Below are 18,970 nucleotides of genomic sequence, written 5' to 3' on the forward strand. Positions count from 1 at the left end.
CTGAGCATCTATTCAAATTTGGCTTGAAAAAGGTGAATTCCAGAACAGAGTACAACCCAAAGAGTCAATGAATTCCTCAACTGTCCTCATAGGAGGCAATACTATTTGAGAGACTACAAGAATTTAAAATCTAGGTTTAAACAGGTGATTATAATTTCCATAAAGGAATGGGAACGTAGGTCCCTTGGAAACTTTAATACATTAACAAATGTTATCAGATACTTTAATGTACTGAGCTGCTCATCAGTCTGTACATGTACAACCAATGGATAAATTGGCAGACTTAACATGAATGAAATACTTACACTTCTCCCATGGGAGCGTATGTTGACCCTGTTACAGTAAATTCATTCAGGGAACAGGTATCTCCTTCTACTCTTTCCAGGATGAATATCTGTAAGAAAAAAGTTTTAAAATATTAAATTAGTATAATCAGACACTAAAGTTAAATGGACTAAAATCAGTTTGAATGTCACACTATATATATACACACACACACACACACACACCAAAATTTAAGAAGGAGCAATCAGTTCACAGAAAAGCTAAGAGACAGGCAAAAAGGATAGATACCTATTCTAAAATTCCTTGACTACATAATTTTTATTTGCTCCAGATATTTAACCATGTGTGCATGTAACACTACTGTTACGCAAGTCAGGATTGTTAGTCCATCAACTGTGGCAACAGTGGAGCAAGCTGATCAAAAAGGCTAAAAGTGACTGGCCCAGCTTGAACTGCCTGACCTAGTCACGTGCCCAGGTGGTAATTCTAATTCTAGCAGAAGATCTTTCTGGAGGTACGTTCCTAGGCTTCAGATACGTAAATCCAGATACCAATTTTCTATGAATCTGTTAAAAGCACAGTAGTCCCAAGGCAAGAAAAACAAAACAGTTTGAAGATCGGAATGGATTTATCTGTACAGACCATATCAGGTAAGACAGAATCACAAAGTACTTCAGAGCAGTAAAGTCTGCTTCTAGATATCAGAGACCAAGAGAATTTAGGTAATGTCTGACTCCAGGGAAGTGACCTTTTCCTATGAGCCTTTGAGTAAGAGCATTCCTATCTTTAGTTTTTTACTAAAGAAATTTGTTTCCACTGTATTACTGTGTTAGAGGGCATTCAAATAGCTCAAGTACCCCTGCAACATACAATGGAGTGTAATTTCTAAAGTAGAGAATAAAACTAGTATTTGAGGGATGCAGACACTCCTCCCCGACTCAGTCACCTGCATCCTTTAATCATCTGTTTCCACAGCAGATGAGCCACAGGCAGAACCAAAATCAGACAAGAGGTCAAAAATCTAATGCCTGAAGTTCTGATATTCCAAAATGACAAATGCCTTTTGATAAACTACCCAGCTGACAGAGTGGTCATGGTGGGAATAGTATAGCAATGTGATTGTAATTGGTTATATATTATATTACATAATTGGCACCATTATATGAACCACTCAACATTCCAACAAAGTCATACTGTTACATATATGACAGAGAAACAGGACATTAACATTTAAGATTAAAAACAGTAAAGCAGTCAGTCATGTTTCAGTAATGCCTCACTTTTACTTTAAGCCTCTAATCCCATTGGTAGAAAAAACTGAAGTCTTAACAACAAGATAGTCAATAACTGCTCTTCATGATGGCTGAAAATTATACAAAATAGTTAAAATTCAGAAGGCAGACAGGTGGGTGAATTTAAAAGTCTCTCCAGAGACTATGAAACTGCATCAGACTGAAGAGACAGTAACTCAGTAAATCTGTGTCATACAAACCTTTAAATTCCTACAAACATGTACAGGCTACAATTCAGCAACAGCACACTATATAGAAGATATAAATCTCACATGGAATTATCATGGCAAAGGCTTCTTGAAAAGCTAAGCACAGTGCCTCCTTAAGTGAAGCCAGATGTAGCTGTACCGCTTGTCTACATTAAAGTATGGCAAACAAGTTTCAGTTGCAAAATTTTAATGATTTTGACGCTTCTGAAAACATGAATGAATCATGGTGCATAGGATCTAAAACACTAAGCCTTCTAATATAAGAAAGGACCAATGTTGCATTCCAAAAAAACCCTTTATAAATGAATCTGAAAGTATCTGGATGTTCTTAAGAACAAGGAAGTGCTCTGCTTTTTGGCACCCGAGTGATGAAATGATCCCTATGAAGGCTTAGGCAGTTAGGCAATACCACTGCCAGTAACCTCCTGCAGAATACTAATGAAGAGCTGCTTTGTCTCTCTTAGGTCGAAACACTACAACAACATTTAACTCTGTGTAGGACTAGCAATCTGGTTAAAAAGGAAAGAAAAACCTGCCATTAATCAAGTGAGAATAAATAAAGAGAATAAGGTTTAAGAGTTTCTGGGGGGTTAGGGAGCTTCCCCAAATCTTTAATAGCACATTTATACATTTAAAATTCTGGTCTGGTACAGTAATTTTGAACAGTAGTTGAGGTCGTGTAACACAGCCAGCACAGTAGCTCTATCTGATAATCACTTAACTACCCTTCAAGAAAAGAAATATCTTCATCTGAATCAGAAATGTATCAACTTGGAAAATACTGTTTCCAGTAAATTCTATTTCAGAATTCCAAGTGGCAGGGCTGCATGAAAGACTGGAAACTGAACATGCAGCACAATAGTAGGTAGTTATGGTATACTACTTTAATCAACATTAGAAACTATTTTTTGAAGAACAAAATCAGTCAGTTGCTTTACTCTCCCATGTCTAGTATCAAAAGTGACACTGGCAATTGAGTCAGTGCATGATTATTTTCATATCTGAAGGCATCTCAGATCTGAATACTGCCTACCAAATGAATCTGATAATACAGCATACTTGAATATTTCAAATCTCTGCACTATTTCAAGTATAAAGCTAGAGAAGATGGGATAAACAGAGGGAGGTACTTCCTTATAGGATCTGATGCTATATGGTGGTGAAAACTCCTGCCCCCACCTGAGCCCCATCTATTATATAACAGCTTCCACCTTTGGAGTTGCAATGGGGTGAATTATGGATCCCATTTTTGCTAGTGCAGACAACCTCAATGAGGAAGAGCTGATGAATTACAGAATGAGGTGAAAGTTAGAAAGGGGGTGAAGGGGACAGTTTAATAGGATATGGAAGTTGCTGTAATTTGGTCATACTCCCATTGATGGTGCCTCTTTCCTTTTTTCACTTCTTTGACTATCTGCTAGAGTGGACATTTGAGAGTCAGTACAGCGTTGGAAGCAATGATGCCCAGTATGAAGTAAATCAAAAGGAACTACAGTGTACAGTCAAAGACCGTCTAATAATATTGAACACTTCATAGTCTGTAGCATTCTCTCACTCTATGAAGATCTCCAAGTGCCCACCTTCATAAAGCAAGATATCTATTCACTTTCCTTCTGATATACAACCTGTTCTATACTTCTGGACCTGTGGACAGATTGTCCTAAGGAAAATGGCCCTGTTTTTAAAACTGTGTGGCATAAGACAGCTGAGAAGGGTATTTGCAAATGAAAAATGTTCCCATCAAGTGTGGGTACAGCTATTTTTGGCCATAACTAAATACAGAAGAGATGAAAATCTCAAACATTATGTGGTGGAACACTGAACTGAAAGTGGAATAGTACTGTAGCAAATAAAGTAAGATTTTGACAGCATATAAGTGAAGCTGATCACATTGTTTCATACAGGAATAGAATTTAGACAATGTTTAATGAGAATGGGGGGGGGGGAAGGAAATGCAGACTAAATTAATCAATCCACCGTACCCTGCAAACGGACATCTGGTTGGTTGTGAGAGTACCAGTCTTATCAGAACAAATAACAGATGTGCAACCCAGCGTTTCAACAGATGGCAGACTTCTAACAATAGCATTCTTCTTGGCCATTCTGCGGGTTCCTAGGGCCAAGCATGTGGTAATAACAGCAGGCAGACCCTCAGGGATAGCAGCAACAGCAAGAGCAACTGCAATTTTAAAGTAGTAGATAGCGCCGCGAATCCAGGAGCCACCATGAACTGGATCATTGAAGTGACCTATGTTGATTATCCAGACAGCAATGCAAATGAGTGAGATGACTTTGGACAGCTGCTCTCCAAACTCATCCAGTTTCTGTTGGAGTGGTGTTCTCTCTTGTTCAGTAGCTACCATCTCATCACGAATTTTGCCAATTTCAGTGTTCACTCCTGTTGCTACAACCACTCCCATAGCTTTACCAGCAGCAATGTTAGTACCCTAAAATGGGATTGAAAAAAGAAGGGAAAAAAGATTCATAAGTCGTTCTGTGACAACATTGAAGAAGGCCTGTTACATACCAGATTCACAGACAACTTTTTCTGCTAAGACATTAAGTTCTATTTGAAAATTTGTTCTCTGATTTTGGCTAATTTAAGATATAATGCTCACGTGGTTCACATATTTCACTGTTATCAGAAGTTATTTTGGATTCTATTTTGACAGTCATTCTTTGTGAGGTCAGTAAGGTGGTATACATTAGTCCTTAAAGGGGCATGAAAGTACCCTTACCAATATTTATGTTCCTTATTACCCTGTGGAAGATCCACATAAAACAAAAGGGGAAGCTAACTATAAGAAAAAGTAATGTTAACACAGTATGAAGTAAAATGGATGATCTGAAGAATTTTTACTCTTAGTTATAGAAATCTTAGTCATTTCATGTAACAATTTTTCCAGTAAGTAGGATTTTTAAAAAAGTTACTGATTTTCATTTAAGCTTGAAACTAAAAGTAAACCCAAAGTACTGTGTAGTCAACGAGCTTTCCATTAATAACAATTTGATGTGTTGTTTTTTTTAGCTAAAAACAGACAAGCCAAAAGAGTATCTATGGGGGAAAGAGGAAAAATGGGGAGAGGAATGCGTGAGACCTGTATATATTATGCTATCAGTTTGAAAAACACCTGCTTTTCTAATTTTTAAACTGTTCACTGCTCAATTCCAGACAAGTTGCTAGTAAAATTAAGCTAGATTCCCCAATGCTTTCACTGCTAACTGCCTTGAGTACAAGATAGCCACCTACAAAAAGCCTACTACAAACATTAATTGCTATCACTATCATGTAAATGTAAGATCTAGTTCATGCAGTACAGTATTGGAAACAGAGTGAAAATGTTATGAAGAGCTAATGTTAGCAATGTCACCTTTACCAAGAGATCATCAGTAAATCAAATGTGCTCTTAACACCAGAGTAGTTTCCTTACTGTTTCGTAAATTAGGAAAAAGAGGATTAAAACAGGAAGGAAGTGAGTGAAAAAATTCTTCGCACAAAAACTTTGACATGTTACATGAAACTTCAATAAGTCCTAAAACCTTAAGTAGGCAAGACTAAAAAATATTGCCACCCTTAGCCATGTTAGCATTTTAAAACTACTTAAGATTTGTGAATCAAAATCTACTTATGTCCAGACTAGTCATTTATACCTATAATATCTATTTTTCTATATTTCATAAAAACCATCTTACTAAGTCCAGACTGCTTGGAGTTTGTTTCAGCTACATTTCTCTTTAAGTTTAACATTCCCCCAATAAATCCAGATATGCAGACTTTCCTTAAAGGATGGGCCAATGGAGATCTCTTAATATTGACTCATAACATGCAGCATGACAAAATTCTTCTAAGACCTACATCCAAATTCAGTCCTTGGGTAAGCAAGCACAACTCCATTCAAATCAATGGGTTTACAGCCATGGTAGCTTTCACCCTTAAACTGCAAGGAAGAATTTCATATTTTGCTAACTATAAGCCCAATTCTGCCACCTGGTACACACACTGAATATTCTTGGGCTCAAATGGGTGCCCTCATGAATATATTCAGTGAGTAAGAATGGCAGAATCAGATCTTGAAAAGCAAAGTTTACCAATAACCTAATAATTATTCATTTACTATTTAATATTTAAGCATCCTAAAGCATTCAAATTTTTTTTTTCAGTCTGTATGAAGCAATGAAATGGCACAGACTAAAATTAAGCTTCTAGTTCTCACTGAATATTCAGACACAATATACAAATTAGGGAAGCTCAATTCAAATCATTCCTCTTTATGAAATATTGCTAGTTCTTAAGAGGTGAAATTACATGGGTTTCAGAATTAGTTTCCGAGTACACACACTGGTAAAAGTCTTCTTTAAAAATGTTTTTCTAGGATGTATGCAAGTTTCTGCACCAGAGTAGAAGCTACATTTCTCAAGTTTATTTGGATTGAGAAACCCTTTCCTTAAGGATTCATTTTAATAAAACAGACAGGATTTCCTCTGGGTTTCTAATCAATCTGATGAGCTTGCTGCAGCCAGCAGTTTATGTTTGGTAGAGTACAGCAAGGTAGCATGTACATACTATTTATAGTGTTCTTTAACCTGCATAACTCTTGAAGTTCTAAGACTTAAAAAGCTCCACAAATGTTCATTTGGTATGTTCTATATTGCCGTAAGTCACTAACTCATAACTTTAAAAAAAAATTACTTACAGAAAAAAGCATGTTCTTCTTGTCTTGGTTCACAGCACGAGGATCAGGAACAGGATCAGTATGCTTAATGACAGATACAGATTCACCTAAATAAAGGTTATAGTGTTAATGGGAATTTTTATGTAGAATTTTAATTTTACTTGTAAACTGATCTAATAGGAAATACGGTATAAATTTACACTCCTTAAAATTGTATTTATCTTGTGTCATGGCACTTGAAATGCTATAAGAAAAGTATAAGCAATAAAGGTTTAATTGTTTCCATAGCCAAACTTCATGTTTCTTTTAAAGTAGATTGAGTCCTTTTTAATAAAGCCTTAGATTTCAAAGAGAAATATTACAATTCATAGAAAAGCTGAAAGGACTTCCAAATATATATAGGTGTTCCATGTATATTAGAACTGGAAGTATATACCACTGCTTTTAGGATCAGACATGCAAGTGATAGTAATGTCAACTGTAGATCCCATCTTGCATTGTCATTCCTAGGGCATCAGATATTAATGGCGCAACTTGACTAACACCATGAACAAAGAGAGAGAGAGAGAGAGAGAGAGAAACCCCATGCATTTTGCCTCCCAAAAGGCAGGCAACAAATTCAAACTGTTTGCTATATGGCATTTCCTGTACAGTAGAATTGTCTTTACTTCTGCTGCCTCTATGCTTTTAAAAAGTGATTAGTGACCATCATGTTACTGTTTACAGAATTAGATCACTGCTTTGTCATTGGACATGAGTCTACCATACTCATTGACGTTTGACAATTGGTAGCAGGTTGCATAACATTCGCTTAGTTGGAAAAATTAAAAATCAGAGATAGTTTTCTCAAAGCAAAAATACAAATGCTGAAATATGAATATACCGACTTCGATCTACATGTTCACCTAGCAATGGAAAGGTTTCTGTTCTGTAAGCAAGTAACAGATTTTAGTGGGATTGTGCCACATTAAAATCAATGGGAGGAAAGCTGTTGATCAAAGGTTTGAAGAACAGAACAAAAAACCTAATCATTGCAGAAATTAAGAGTTTGCCTCCTTAAAATTTAAAAGTCATAAGATCCTTATGCTCTCTTGCTTTTAAGCTTTGATAATCAAGTGGTTTGAGTCACTTTTCTTATTACTAAATTAAGTTTATGAAGAAAACTTTATCAAGGAGATTTAAAATGTGCATTTCAGGTTTCTGTTTGTGGTCCATTATTGGATTATCCTGATATTATCATTTGGTCACTGACAATCAAGAGGCAGATTTCAGTCTCCTCTATAAAGAGATTCAAAGATATTTCCTGATAATTTGGAGGGCACCAATGACATCAGCTTACTTAACAGCAAGCATTGGATGTGATGTAGTTTTCTTATGCGATGTATGGACAAGACTTGGGCTCTTACTCAGAATTTAATAATAATTCTTCCCATGTTATGCAGGACTGTAGCAAGGAATCTTTGGGTCTCATTTATCCTTGTATCTATTCTAAGTTCTTGGTGAATCATGTAATTTATTATTTTACATGTTTTTGGAAATTCTTAGATCAGCTTATGCTACTGAAACAGATTTGCAGTCTTGGTGTTCTCTCAACTTAAACATTGTAATAGTGTGTTTGCTGAAACTTGAACAAGAAGCATAATTTTCAAATAAGATGTAAACATAGGATAGAAGCCAGTAATGAAGTAATCTCCCATATTATAGATTGTGTGCTTGTGCGTGTGAGAGAGTGTGTTGGGGTTGGCTGCTACATATCTCTCACACACACACGCAGCAAGGATAAGCATTTGTTTCTCTCTCAAGTTCAGTTCAAAAGATAGAGCTGGTTATATATTCCTTTTGATTTTATTATTTTATACTCAAGTGAGTTCACGATTTTCCTTCAGGGGAGCATCCATTTTTAAGATTATAAAACATTCAGACCCCATGCCTGATGTGGGTTTACACAACAAATACTACCAGAAAAAAATCTTTCAGATAGAGTCTGGAAATACTGATAAGAAATTAATTCCATTGGAAGGTAGGAGTCCACACAGGATCCTGTTAGATTAAGGTCCATTCTCTTTCCTACAATTCCTCTTCCTAGTCTCTTAGCCGTAAAGGTTCTACAAGTTCAGTAAAGAATGCACTTTTCTGTTGGTTCTCTTAACAAAAGCAGTTCAGTCTAATCTGACCTTATTCTTGCCTATGTAAAATTTAAAAGAAAAGATCTAAGACACCAACTAGAAAAGGGCATATAAATCTACTGTATTATTCATTACCACCTTTGAAAGGTACATTTTGATCTCCTGCCCAGAAATTCTAGATGGTAAACTAAACTTGGGTACTGAACGGTTTCCTCATGACGAAAGTTTTCTAGTTACATTTAGCATCTCATTTCTAAGATAAATCCTCTACTTATAAAAAGAGCAATAAATGGTCTCTTTATAAATAAATCCATTTGTTTTTTCCTTAAATCAAAAGTATACACTGAATTTGGACACTGCAAAAGTGATTCAACTAAGATCTACTAACTGAAATTTCTTGCTTGCTGTTCCGATATAAACTTCTATAAGGCTGCAAAATTAAGAATAATTCCCTTTAAGGCATCAGGAAACTAACTGGACTGATGAATATAATCAAAAGCCAGACAGATACAATACTGTATACTTCAGTGACATGAGAATTCACATTAAAAAAGCATACATAAAGTAAGCTATTCATATTTTTGGAATAAGTACCTCTAGATTTTAAGTAACATTTAGAGTTTAAGTGAGGCTCTTTATTTAAGAGAAAGCAGGGAGCTAAACAGATCATTTTAAGGAGTTGACACTATTAACATTTTTTTTTAAAAGCGCGTTCATTTTCTTTCTATATTTATCTTGGGTGGAATATGATAGTTAGGGAGAATGAGTTTTCTGAAAAAAAGTCATCCAAATTTCAGAGGCCAGTTTAGCATTACAGTAACTTTATGCCATATTTTAGACTGGCTAATGTTAGTATTTTCAAATTTATGAATTAAGTTTTATTAGTTGCCTTCAAATTTGAGAAACTGATCAAATAAAATATGTTAGAGATAAGTGAACGGAACCAATGAAGAAAATGGTGACAGTCAATAGGTTACATTTATATTCCAGGATGTACCCTTCTCCCCTCCCCCTTAATGGTGTTACAAATCAAAACTATCAGGCTGCCCAATGCTATTCATTATATGCTCAAGGACAAAGTCCTGGGTTAAAGAGCCTATCATCTTTGTTGGGAGCGAGGAGGAAAAGAAACAGCCTAGAGAAAAGCATTACAGCCTCAGAGGATGATGGTCACTTCAAAGGCCTAGATAATGAAGCTATGAATATTGGGAAGGATTAAGAGGGATATCAGGTTTACAACATGGAAAAACTGAAATCCAAAATAAAAAGAATGACCGACTATTAATTTGTCTAATCATTAACTACTGTTGAGAGAAGACAATCCAATCAATCATTTTTACACATCCTTGAATGGACAATGGACAAGTGGAGCTCATGTCCAGATGTCTAGGCATCTGCCAGAAACACCCTAGCCTCCTTTTTCCCCCTCTATCCACTTAATACTTTTAAATGAATCCACAAAAGCTATTAGATTAGAATTTGCATGTTTTCAATTACTTTAAAGCAATTTTAAGGGTGCGTAAGAGCACAGAATGCAATCAGTACTTTGGTGGGGGAGGAGGGAAGGTTTGGATGAGTACGGTGTTCTTAGACAGACAGTATGTTTTTGAAATCTACACATGGCCGAATGCACTTCTTTGCAAGGTCAATCTCTCTCATAAAAGCCACATGTTGCTGCTGCATTTAGTGAGTTACCTTTGATTTAAAGGTGTTAAGTCTGTCTTATCAGAAGCCTCAGGTGGTAGAGTGTAATATCTGGATTCCAGGGCCATATTAATAGCAGATTATAGCCTACTATACAAGGTTTGTTTAGTACACATTTTCAAAATGAAAACATCTTTACAAGCCACTGTTTGGACTGAGTATCAAAGCAAGTTTTGAAAGAGTTAGTTTATGTAGCTTTCAGCACTTCCAAGCTTACACTTTCCCTTTCAGTTACAAGGCTGACAGCTTCTCAATGAGAAGTAGAAGTTGTAGCTCAGAGGAGCTTCTCACTTTGTGTGAATCCTGAAGAAACACACTACAGTACCATTGAATTAAGACACTCCCCTTCATCTCCCTGATCAGGGTGAAATTTCTTAGCCTGGCTGCTCTGCTAAATTAGAAACCCAGAAAAGAAAAAACACCATACTAGTCCAAAATTCACCCAGACAGGAAAAATTAATTTTATTGAAACATAGGGTCTCTTGAAGACAAATTAAGCAAGAGGTTCTACTAAGCCCCAGTTTCTGCTTCTCGTTGTCCTAGGTCAATCTGGCTAACAGTCTTAAAAAAGTTAAATCTATATGTAAAACTCCCTCTACCTCAAACAAAGGGTTTTGACCACAGAGTAGCCATAAAAGGAGAGGTGTAAACAAGTGATAGGATCTTCAGAACTCAGGGTGTTTGACCTCATTTTTCTGAATTTTTGTATGTTTATTTGCTATCATAAGTTCAATAAGACAATTTTGTTAAACCATGCACAAGACAGGCCCCTGAAGTCAAACAAAAATAAATTCAGAGTTGCTTTTATAAAAGAGGAAAACAGATGTTTGGCAGACTCAATATTTAAGAGTACTACAGTGTCACATGTTGCATAATGTACTTCATTTAATATGAGCTTCCTTAACTTTTTAAAAAAATTGTTTCTTGTATCTGGGTAATACACAGAAAATGCTTGATCACTCGGTCTGAACAAACTCCATAAATGGGCAAACAATTGCTAGTGAGACAAGGTGGGTGAGGGAATATCTTTTATTGGACCAACTACTGTTGAACAGAGACAAAAGCTTTTGAGCTTACACACAGCTCTTCTTCAGGTCTGGGAAACCCTTGCATAAAGTATCACTGCTAAATACAAGGTTTGAACAGATTGTTTAGCATAAGTAATTAAAAAAAGACCTCAAGGAAACATTCAAGGTGGAGTGACCTGTTAACACTCCTCCCTAGGAAAAACAGGGAGGGGACGGGGGGGCAGAGTGTTAGCAGGTTACAGATTGGGTTTATGGCTCATTACAACAGTGTGTCTGTTCAGTTCATGATTTTTACTGTCTAGCAAAGTTATGAATTTAAGATCCCAGGCTTGTCTTTTGAAAAAGTGTTTTGCAGGTTTCCTTTGAGGATAGGTCAGATACAGTGATTGCTTTGTGAGAAATGTTCACCCACAAGTGATACGGTGTTTTTGTCTTTTATTCTTTTCCTGTGCGAGTTCATTTGAGAACGTAATGATTGTCTGGTTTCACCCACATAGCTGCTACTGGGGCATTTAGTGCACTGGATAAAGTACATCACATGTTGTGATAAGTATGTGTAGGACCCATGGATCTTGAAAGGTGTTGCAGGGTGTTAATCATTGTAGCAGTGGAGGTATATCTGCAGATTTTGCATCTGCACAAAGCAATTGATAGTATAACCCAGTACTTCATATTTTTATAGATAATTGGCCACAAATCAATAGCCCCAATTATGGTATCCTCTCTGATGTAGTTTCATTTTACATAAATACATCTGTCAACAATCCCAATAAAACTTCAGAAACCCCATAAAGAAAACTCATTAATCTCCCACAAATTGAGCCTATATAACCAAGTATTTAGTAGTATATGTTCATCATTGCAATATGAGATTGCAAGATCATATTGTTCAACAGGATCATTAGCCATTGTGATACAGTCACCAAGCAAACCACATTACTGAAGCAACTTTGTCCTGGTTTCTAGTGGACTTTTCATAGAGAGACAGTGAATCAAAACCAATTCCAAACATATATGTACATAACTCAAAAATGATACAGCCTACCCGTCAGAATTGATTGGTCTACCCTTAGAGTTGTAGATTTGATAGAAGTAATTCGTATATCAGCAGGAACCTTGTCACCAACTATGGATTCAAAACAAAGTTAGAGAATTTAGTTATTCAGTAATGATTTATATGCAATCACACTATATCATTAACTTTAGATGTTTGCCGAGTAACTGCTGAGCAAGTGTTCAGTTAACAATGATACTATCAGCATTTCCTATAGCATTTTTAAGTTGCAATATTCTTTACAAATGTGTTATAAAATTCACTTTGAGCTGCTAAAATAATTCAGACCTGTATAAGCACTAAGTCTGTCTGGTACAAGTTTACAAGTCTCAGAAATGAAAACATTTTATGTTGTTTCCATGAAGTCACTTCTCAGAACACATTGAGATAACATGGACAGAACAAGCCTCGCACAGAGCGCTGGGGTTCGGGCTGCCAGCTCCCCTGCTCACAGGGGCAGGACTTGGGCTGCCAGCCCCAACTGCCCCACCCCATTCTCCCTGGGGCTCGGGCTGTTTGTCCTGCAACCGGGTCCCACCTGCTGCCTCCAATGCTTGGGGTCCTCTGGCTGCCATTAGTGAAATTTTTCTGGCAAACCCCCTGTAACATTCTGCAAACCCCCAGGGGTTCGCAAATCCCAGTTTGGGAACCACTGTTCTAAACACTGCCATACAGTGCAGAGGTCAATTTTAGATTTGACTAGTATATTGGCTTAATTTTTCCAGAGCCTCAAAACAATATGATCAGCTAACCATTAAGATACCAAAGTTCTAAATCCCCATTTGTGAATTGTAATGACATTCACATTAGATATTTTCTGTCCTGGTATTGACCTTATATATTCTACCTACTAGACATTAATGAAAACATTTGAGAAAATCCTTTTCATCCAATGCCAGGAACAGTTTTCCAAAAATGTAGTTGGAAAGGACAGTAAGTAGAGAAGCTGCTCCTGAAGATGCTACAGAGTAATAAGCATGTGGCCAGAGCTATGTAGCTGGCTGTTCTCTAGCATCTTAATTTTTTTTTTCCCCTCCCTCCAGCATCTTCATTGGGTTTTTTAATCCCAAATTCATTCCCCTTTCTACTCCCTCTTATTCTGCTATTCCTGGTTTTCAAGTCACAGCAAAATTAATTGCTGCTCTGTCATCACCATCATTTTATGAATCAGACCAAGAAATTGGTTTGTGGAGGCAAATAAGATGGCTGAAACTTGTTAATCTGACTCACATTTCTGTACATCTCTTTATATACTGCATTTAACAATTTCTAATTGGTTAGTATAATCCCTGTATAAAGTCATTTCTATTCTTAGTGTGGAAAGTCTCTAATTTCAATTATTGTGAAATAAAGCATACGAGTTCTGAAGGAAACAAAGAATCTGAATGCTTTGATCAGTAGCTAGTAAGAACTGATCTTGTCAGTGGATGGATTCATTACAACAGTCCCTCTCTAGTATGTCCCTGCAGTAAAAAAAAGCAAGCTGCAATTCCTGCAGGAACTGCTTATGCAACTAGAAGCAATAGTGAACAAAGAGTAACAGTGTAAATAAACCAGCAAGAATGTTACAACCTTACTCAGTGTATACCAGTTAATAAGCAGAAAGGCCATGGTGAAGAAAAGTGAGATCTGAGACGGAGGATTAAATGAACACTATTTTTAACTGAAAAAAAGCCAATTTAAAAAAAAATTCTGTGCCATATTCTCCATGATTGCTCACAAGGATAAAAATAACGCTAATTGGAAAATTCTCCCTTCAGGTGACGAACATAGAAGAACTACGCTAATTTACAAAAAGTCCATGACATCTTTGTATGAAAAAGGCCAATAAATAGCTAAATTCGTTTTCCATTTTGTACCATTATTGCATGTGAAAACTAATCTAAGCTACAGTGCCCTTGAGCAGTGAGAGAAAATAGCATTAGACAAACAATGACCAAGGCCAAAAATGGGAAAACTATTTGAATATGCTTCCCGGATGTCGTGATGAGGTTTATATGTAGACATATGATAGCAGCTGGTTTTGAGCTATCACAATTCCACAAGAACAGAAGGCTAATACCTCAGTACAATGTGGTACAGGTCTTGTCAATCTGTATGCATACACAATTGCTGTATTTTCAACAGCTGAGCATCTATTAGTATCTCAAATGTACCAATACATTTGACAAGGCTATATTAGAAGACTGGATCTCTTTACCCAGAACTTTACAGTGACTTTCTGTGTACATGTAACCACCTAAAGCAGCACTTAAAACAAAACAAAAAACAAGACAGCACATTTTTTTAATTGAAAAGAACATTTAGGAAAATATACTTAAATATGTGTGTCTTTATCTACAGCTTTTGAAGTTCTATAAATTGTTCAGCAAACTGGTCATGGAAAGCAGAAAGTTGATGAAATTTAAACTTCAGGATAGAGCTTTTGTCTGCTAGATTAATGATATCCAATAACCTGCTAATCCATAAAATTAATATTTACTTCTAGGTCACTAACAATTGTTTTAGGTAAAAGATAGTGACCAAGTTAAATTTATTTGGACAGGCTGGCAAACTATAGAACAACGAAATAAATGTTAAGACAGACACCATATACACAAACATTGAGGCTGTACTAGTGCCACAATACAGTACATAAATTTAGAAGAATTCTGTTTCCTCCTCTATAGTCACAACCTAAACCTCCAATTCTTCCTCTTCCTTTAGAGCACAAACTTTTCTATTCTGCAAATAAGCCAAAAGATTTTAAAAAATTACATAGAATTGACATAGCTCTTTGATGATTGATGGTGCAGAACTTGGAATCTGCACACATCCACATGGGATAGGCAAGTATTATTGCCATTTTACAGACAGAAAAACGGAGGCAGAAAGACGAGCGACTTGCTCTAGGCCGTAGCCCAGTAGTAGCAGAGCCAGCATTAAAATTCAGAGGACTTCAATTCCTAATCCGGTGTCCATTCCTCCATCTGTTCGAATCCACCTGTATGGCCAGTTACATAGGAAGTTTAGATTACAGGCAGAAGTGATTCAAAGCTTGTTGCATTTTAAGACCACAGTCACATCTCTATGTAAGTAATGCAGTTTACACAAAATTAGTCCGATGGACAGCCCCAAACAAGTTACAAGACTGCATTTCCCACTCACTCTCACTTTCTTTCAGTGAAGGCCACAATCAAGGTTCAAACCAGTTTACATAAGGACATTAATGCAAAACCTTTTTATGATAAAATTAACCTTTTAAGGCATTGCCTCTGAGCTGTTCTAGTCATCATGATGGTTAAGACACTGGTAGCCATCTGGAGCACTGATGGAACACTACCACCAGTGCAACTGAAACTCGGGTAGTAGTCACAAGAAATTTTTTGGCAAAAAAGTCTAGTATACACAATGTCTCCGTCATTGGTAGCTTCCTTTCTCTATATCATTCAACACTGGAAAGAAACCAAGTTCTAATATTTCAGCTGGATTTAGATCATCCATAGAAACCCCATAAAAGTATTTCAGAAGGACCAAGATATATCCCTAGGCCACAAACTAGGGTTGAAGCAAGCCAACAAGAACCTGAACACTAAAATATTTGGAACAGTTTTTGGCTGCTACAGAACTGCCACAAAGTGAGATGACATAGAAATGACTAGGCTTAGTGTTTGAGAGAGGAATTCCACTATATTTCCTCCAAACATCTAAAGCTGCTATTAAAATTTAACTTGATTAATTCTCCCCCCCCCCCGGGGGGGGGGGGAACAAAACAGAATTACACTTGTGTGGTTTTTAGTTCCAAAAGTAGATTGTAGGATTACAATGCCTCACTCCAGAGGACTGAAAGATTACCTAGTGCTAGAGATAGGGGTTTTAGACAGTGCCCTGATTTATGTATCATTTCTTTATAGATATTGGCCCAAATCCTGCTTCCCTGCCTCATACAAACAGTCCCACTGACTTAAAAATGGGTTCTACAAGTCAAGAAAGCAGGATTTTGCTCAGAAATCTTTATTCCTCTTTGTGCCACCAAAAAAATGAAATATTTTTCAGTAAAGTTTTAATATAAATCCTGATATGCATTAAAGAAATCTGTTTTTAAAAACATATAATTAGCCAAAATAATAATAAGTTTAAGTACTGCTCTAAACTCAATTTGAGCGTGGGTGTATTTTGAACTGAAGTGGACAATTAGGACATCCAGATTTAAATACAAAACTTGGGCCAGCTTTAAATTTCAAATTCATATTGCAACTAAAAATACTGATTCATTAGATATGCAGATCCTGGAGCTTTAATCAGAATCTGGTTCTAACTTTTAAGTACCTGAAATTACTGAGTATTTCAGCTCATTAAGGTAAGATTGTTAGCAATAATTTTCTTACAGTTGACTTATTTCTAGTGCCATCTATTTTGCTTTCGATGTATTTTATTCCCAAGTTTAAAATTGGTTTTCAGGTTACTTAGTTTGTTTTGCATCTCATCCTCATCCCTCCCTTTGCTTGGTCTGTGTATAGTTTGATTAACTTTGGGCCTTGTACTGCAAAGATTTACACAAATGTAACTTTAAGCATTATAGTCAACTACTACTCATGTTTCAAAATTAAACATACACAAAATGTTTGTAGGCTTGGGATCTCCGATTTTGAGATCATAGAGAAGGGACTTTATGAGACAGAAGGAAAAAAAAAAGTGTTGACTTTATAATCAACTATAATCAAATTGCAATATCTAGGTACTTTGGGGACAATCACAGATACAGGCTGCAATCCCATATCATTTAAGTCAATGTGAGACATTCCATTAATTTCAATTAGGCCCATATTAGTTGAAGACTGCAGCATTATTATATTGAGAGACATTTTCAAATCAGGACAGAATTTTACCAGGATACATCCCCAAAAGGTTTTTTTTAGCCTTAACCCCAAAGGTCTTGGGTGTTGAATGACAAATTAAAAGATGTACGCAACTAACAAAACTTAAAGATGCCAGGTTGGCCATCTTAGAGAGCAAAATGTCTCTATGCACAACACAATTGAGTGTACCGACTTCCTCACCAACGTACCTCAACTTGAGGAACTACCCTGTGGAAAGAGGAGAATTTTCCAGTTTCCACAAACATTCAAAATTGGCATATTTATTCACAGTCAGTCAATGCGATGGCTCCTCTTAGAACTGGACTAAAACCACCAATCAATCAATCAGACATAGGCCAGATTACCAACTGTAACATCTGTAGGTCATTATGAATTTGGATTACAGTAAAACCAACATTGAAGAGCTATATATCCCCATCAGTCGAGGGTTCCCACTACCACCACACTTTCATGTTCTACTCAGAAAAAACTCTTTTCATTAATGCAATGCTTTGGATAAAAAAAAGTTCCCAATTCCGGTCTATTCACAGCAGAGACTAATAGTATTCTAGGCTAGAGTATCACCTAGCAAACCATGTATTTAACAGTTAATCTGAACAGGTTTAAAGTTCAATATAGATGAGGCCAAAAAAGTAATATTAACACTTTGAACTGTAGTTTGAATTCCAGACCCACATTACACTTTTGGGGTGCACATTGAGTAAGGTGGAGTCAAGCTAATAAGCTTTCACTAGACTGTGGGGGAGCCATGCTTATCTCCCAAATCCTGCATATTTTAAACAGACAGACATTCTATTTTTAGTGTTGGTTTACAGTGAAAAGGGATTGGACATTCAGAACACTTTAGGAACAGCCATTTCACCATTACAAAACTTAATGGCCCCCAAGAAAGAAGTTTTGTTTTATGTATTTAGACAATCTTCAAACACATTAGTGAATTTTAAGATACATAGTCAGAGCTGTTAATGTGTTCAATTAACCAGATGTCCCTTACCCCTGAATTGAAAGCTTGCCAAGAAGAGAGACAAGTTTTGCATGCCTAGGTACTTCATGCAACATTAAAAAAAATCCCACAAATCCTCAAAGTTGAACGGTCAGTTAGTTTGAGTGCACTAATGAAAAAATAGCATACTGAATCTCTGAACTTGCAGCAACACTGATTTCATTATGGAATAAAGAAGCCTTTTGAAAAGAACACATCTTATTTACAATGCTAAGTGTAAATAGTTTAGTCATTTCAGTCTCTGCAGAGAAGCTCAAATATGCCAAGTACCATCATAAATATTTCTTTTTTTATTTATACTCAGTGTTAACAATTCTAGGCCCATATTAATTCTGACAGTTTAAGTGTCCATGCTATAAAATAAAAAAGTTTGCTCTTACAGGTTTTCGTCTAAAACTGACAATAATAGAATGTATGTGGGGATCTTTAAGCTTTTAGAAGTAAAAAAATCTTCATGGTCTTTACTGTATAAAAGCAATTCTATGCCTACATGCTACAGGGAACAGCTTTAGTTTTTCTCATGTTTGCATATTCTAGCTGTTTGCAAAATATTTCCTATATACAGAATAACGAATGCTATTTAAGTGCAGAAACTGTCAAAACAAGAAAATTTAAGTTTGCCCACTATTGTACAATGACCTTTCACAAGAGGCTAACTTAATTCTTCCCCTCATTCCTAAGAAAAGTCATGTATGACTACACAAGGTTGAGCAGAGGGAATATCAAGACTTAACCTG

At 36.3% G+C, this 18,970-nt stretch overlaps 1 protein-coding gene across 2 annotated transcripts in view; it reads right to left on the reverse strand.

The window, feature by feature from the left end:
• Window positions 1-18,970, reverse strand: part of ATP2A2 (ATPase sarcoplasmic/endoplasmic reticulum Ca2+ transporting 2) — an 80,628-nt gene that overhangs the window by 24,453 nt on the left and 37,205 nt on the right. For both annotated transcript variants that reach the window (XM_043498386.1, XM_038372730.2), the window contains exons 6-9: window positions 12,363-12,443; window positions 6,481-6,566; window positions 3,769-4,233; window positions 306-394 (exon numbers count right to left, since the gene is read on the reverse strand). In XM_043498386.1, the coding sequence (XP_043354321.1) occupies window positions 306-394; window positions 3,769-4,233; window positions 6,481-6,566; window positions 12,363-12,443 (721 nt within the window). The remainder of the gene's footprint in view (window positions 1-305; window positions 395-3,768; window positions 4,234-6,480; window positions 6,567-12,362; window positions 12,444-18,970) is intronic.

Source organism: Dermochelys coriacea, chromosome 15 (assembly GCF_009764565.3).
Source record: "Dermochelys coriacea isolate rDerCor1 chromosome 15, rDerCor1.pri.v4, whole genome shotgun sequence".
Lineage (NCBI taxonomy): Eukaryota > Metazoa > Chordata > Testudines > Dermochelyidae > Dermochelys > Dermochelys coriacea.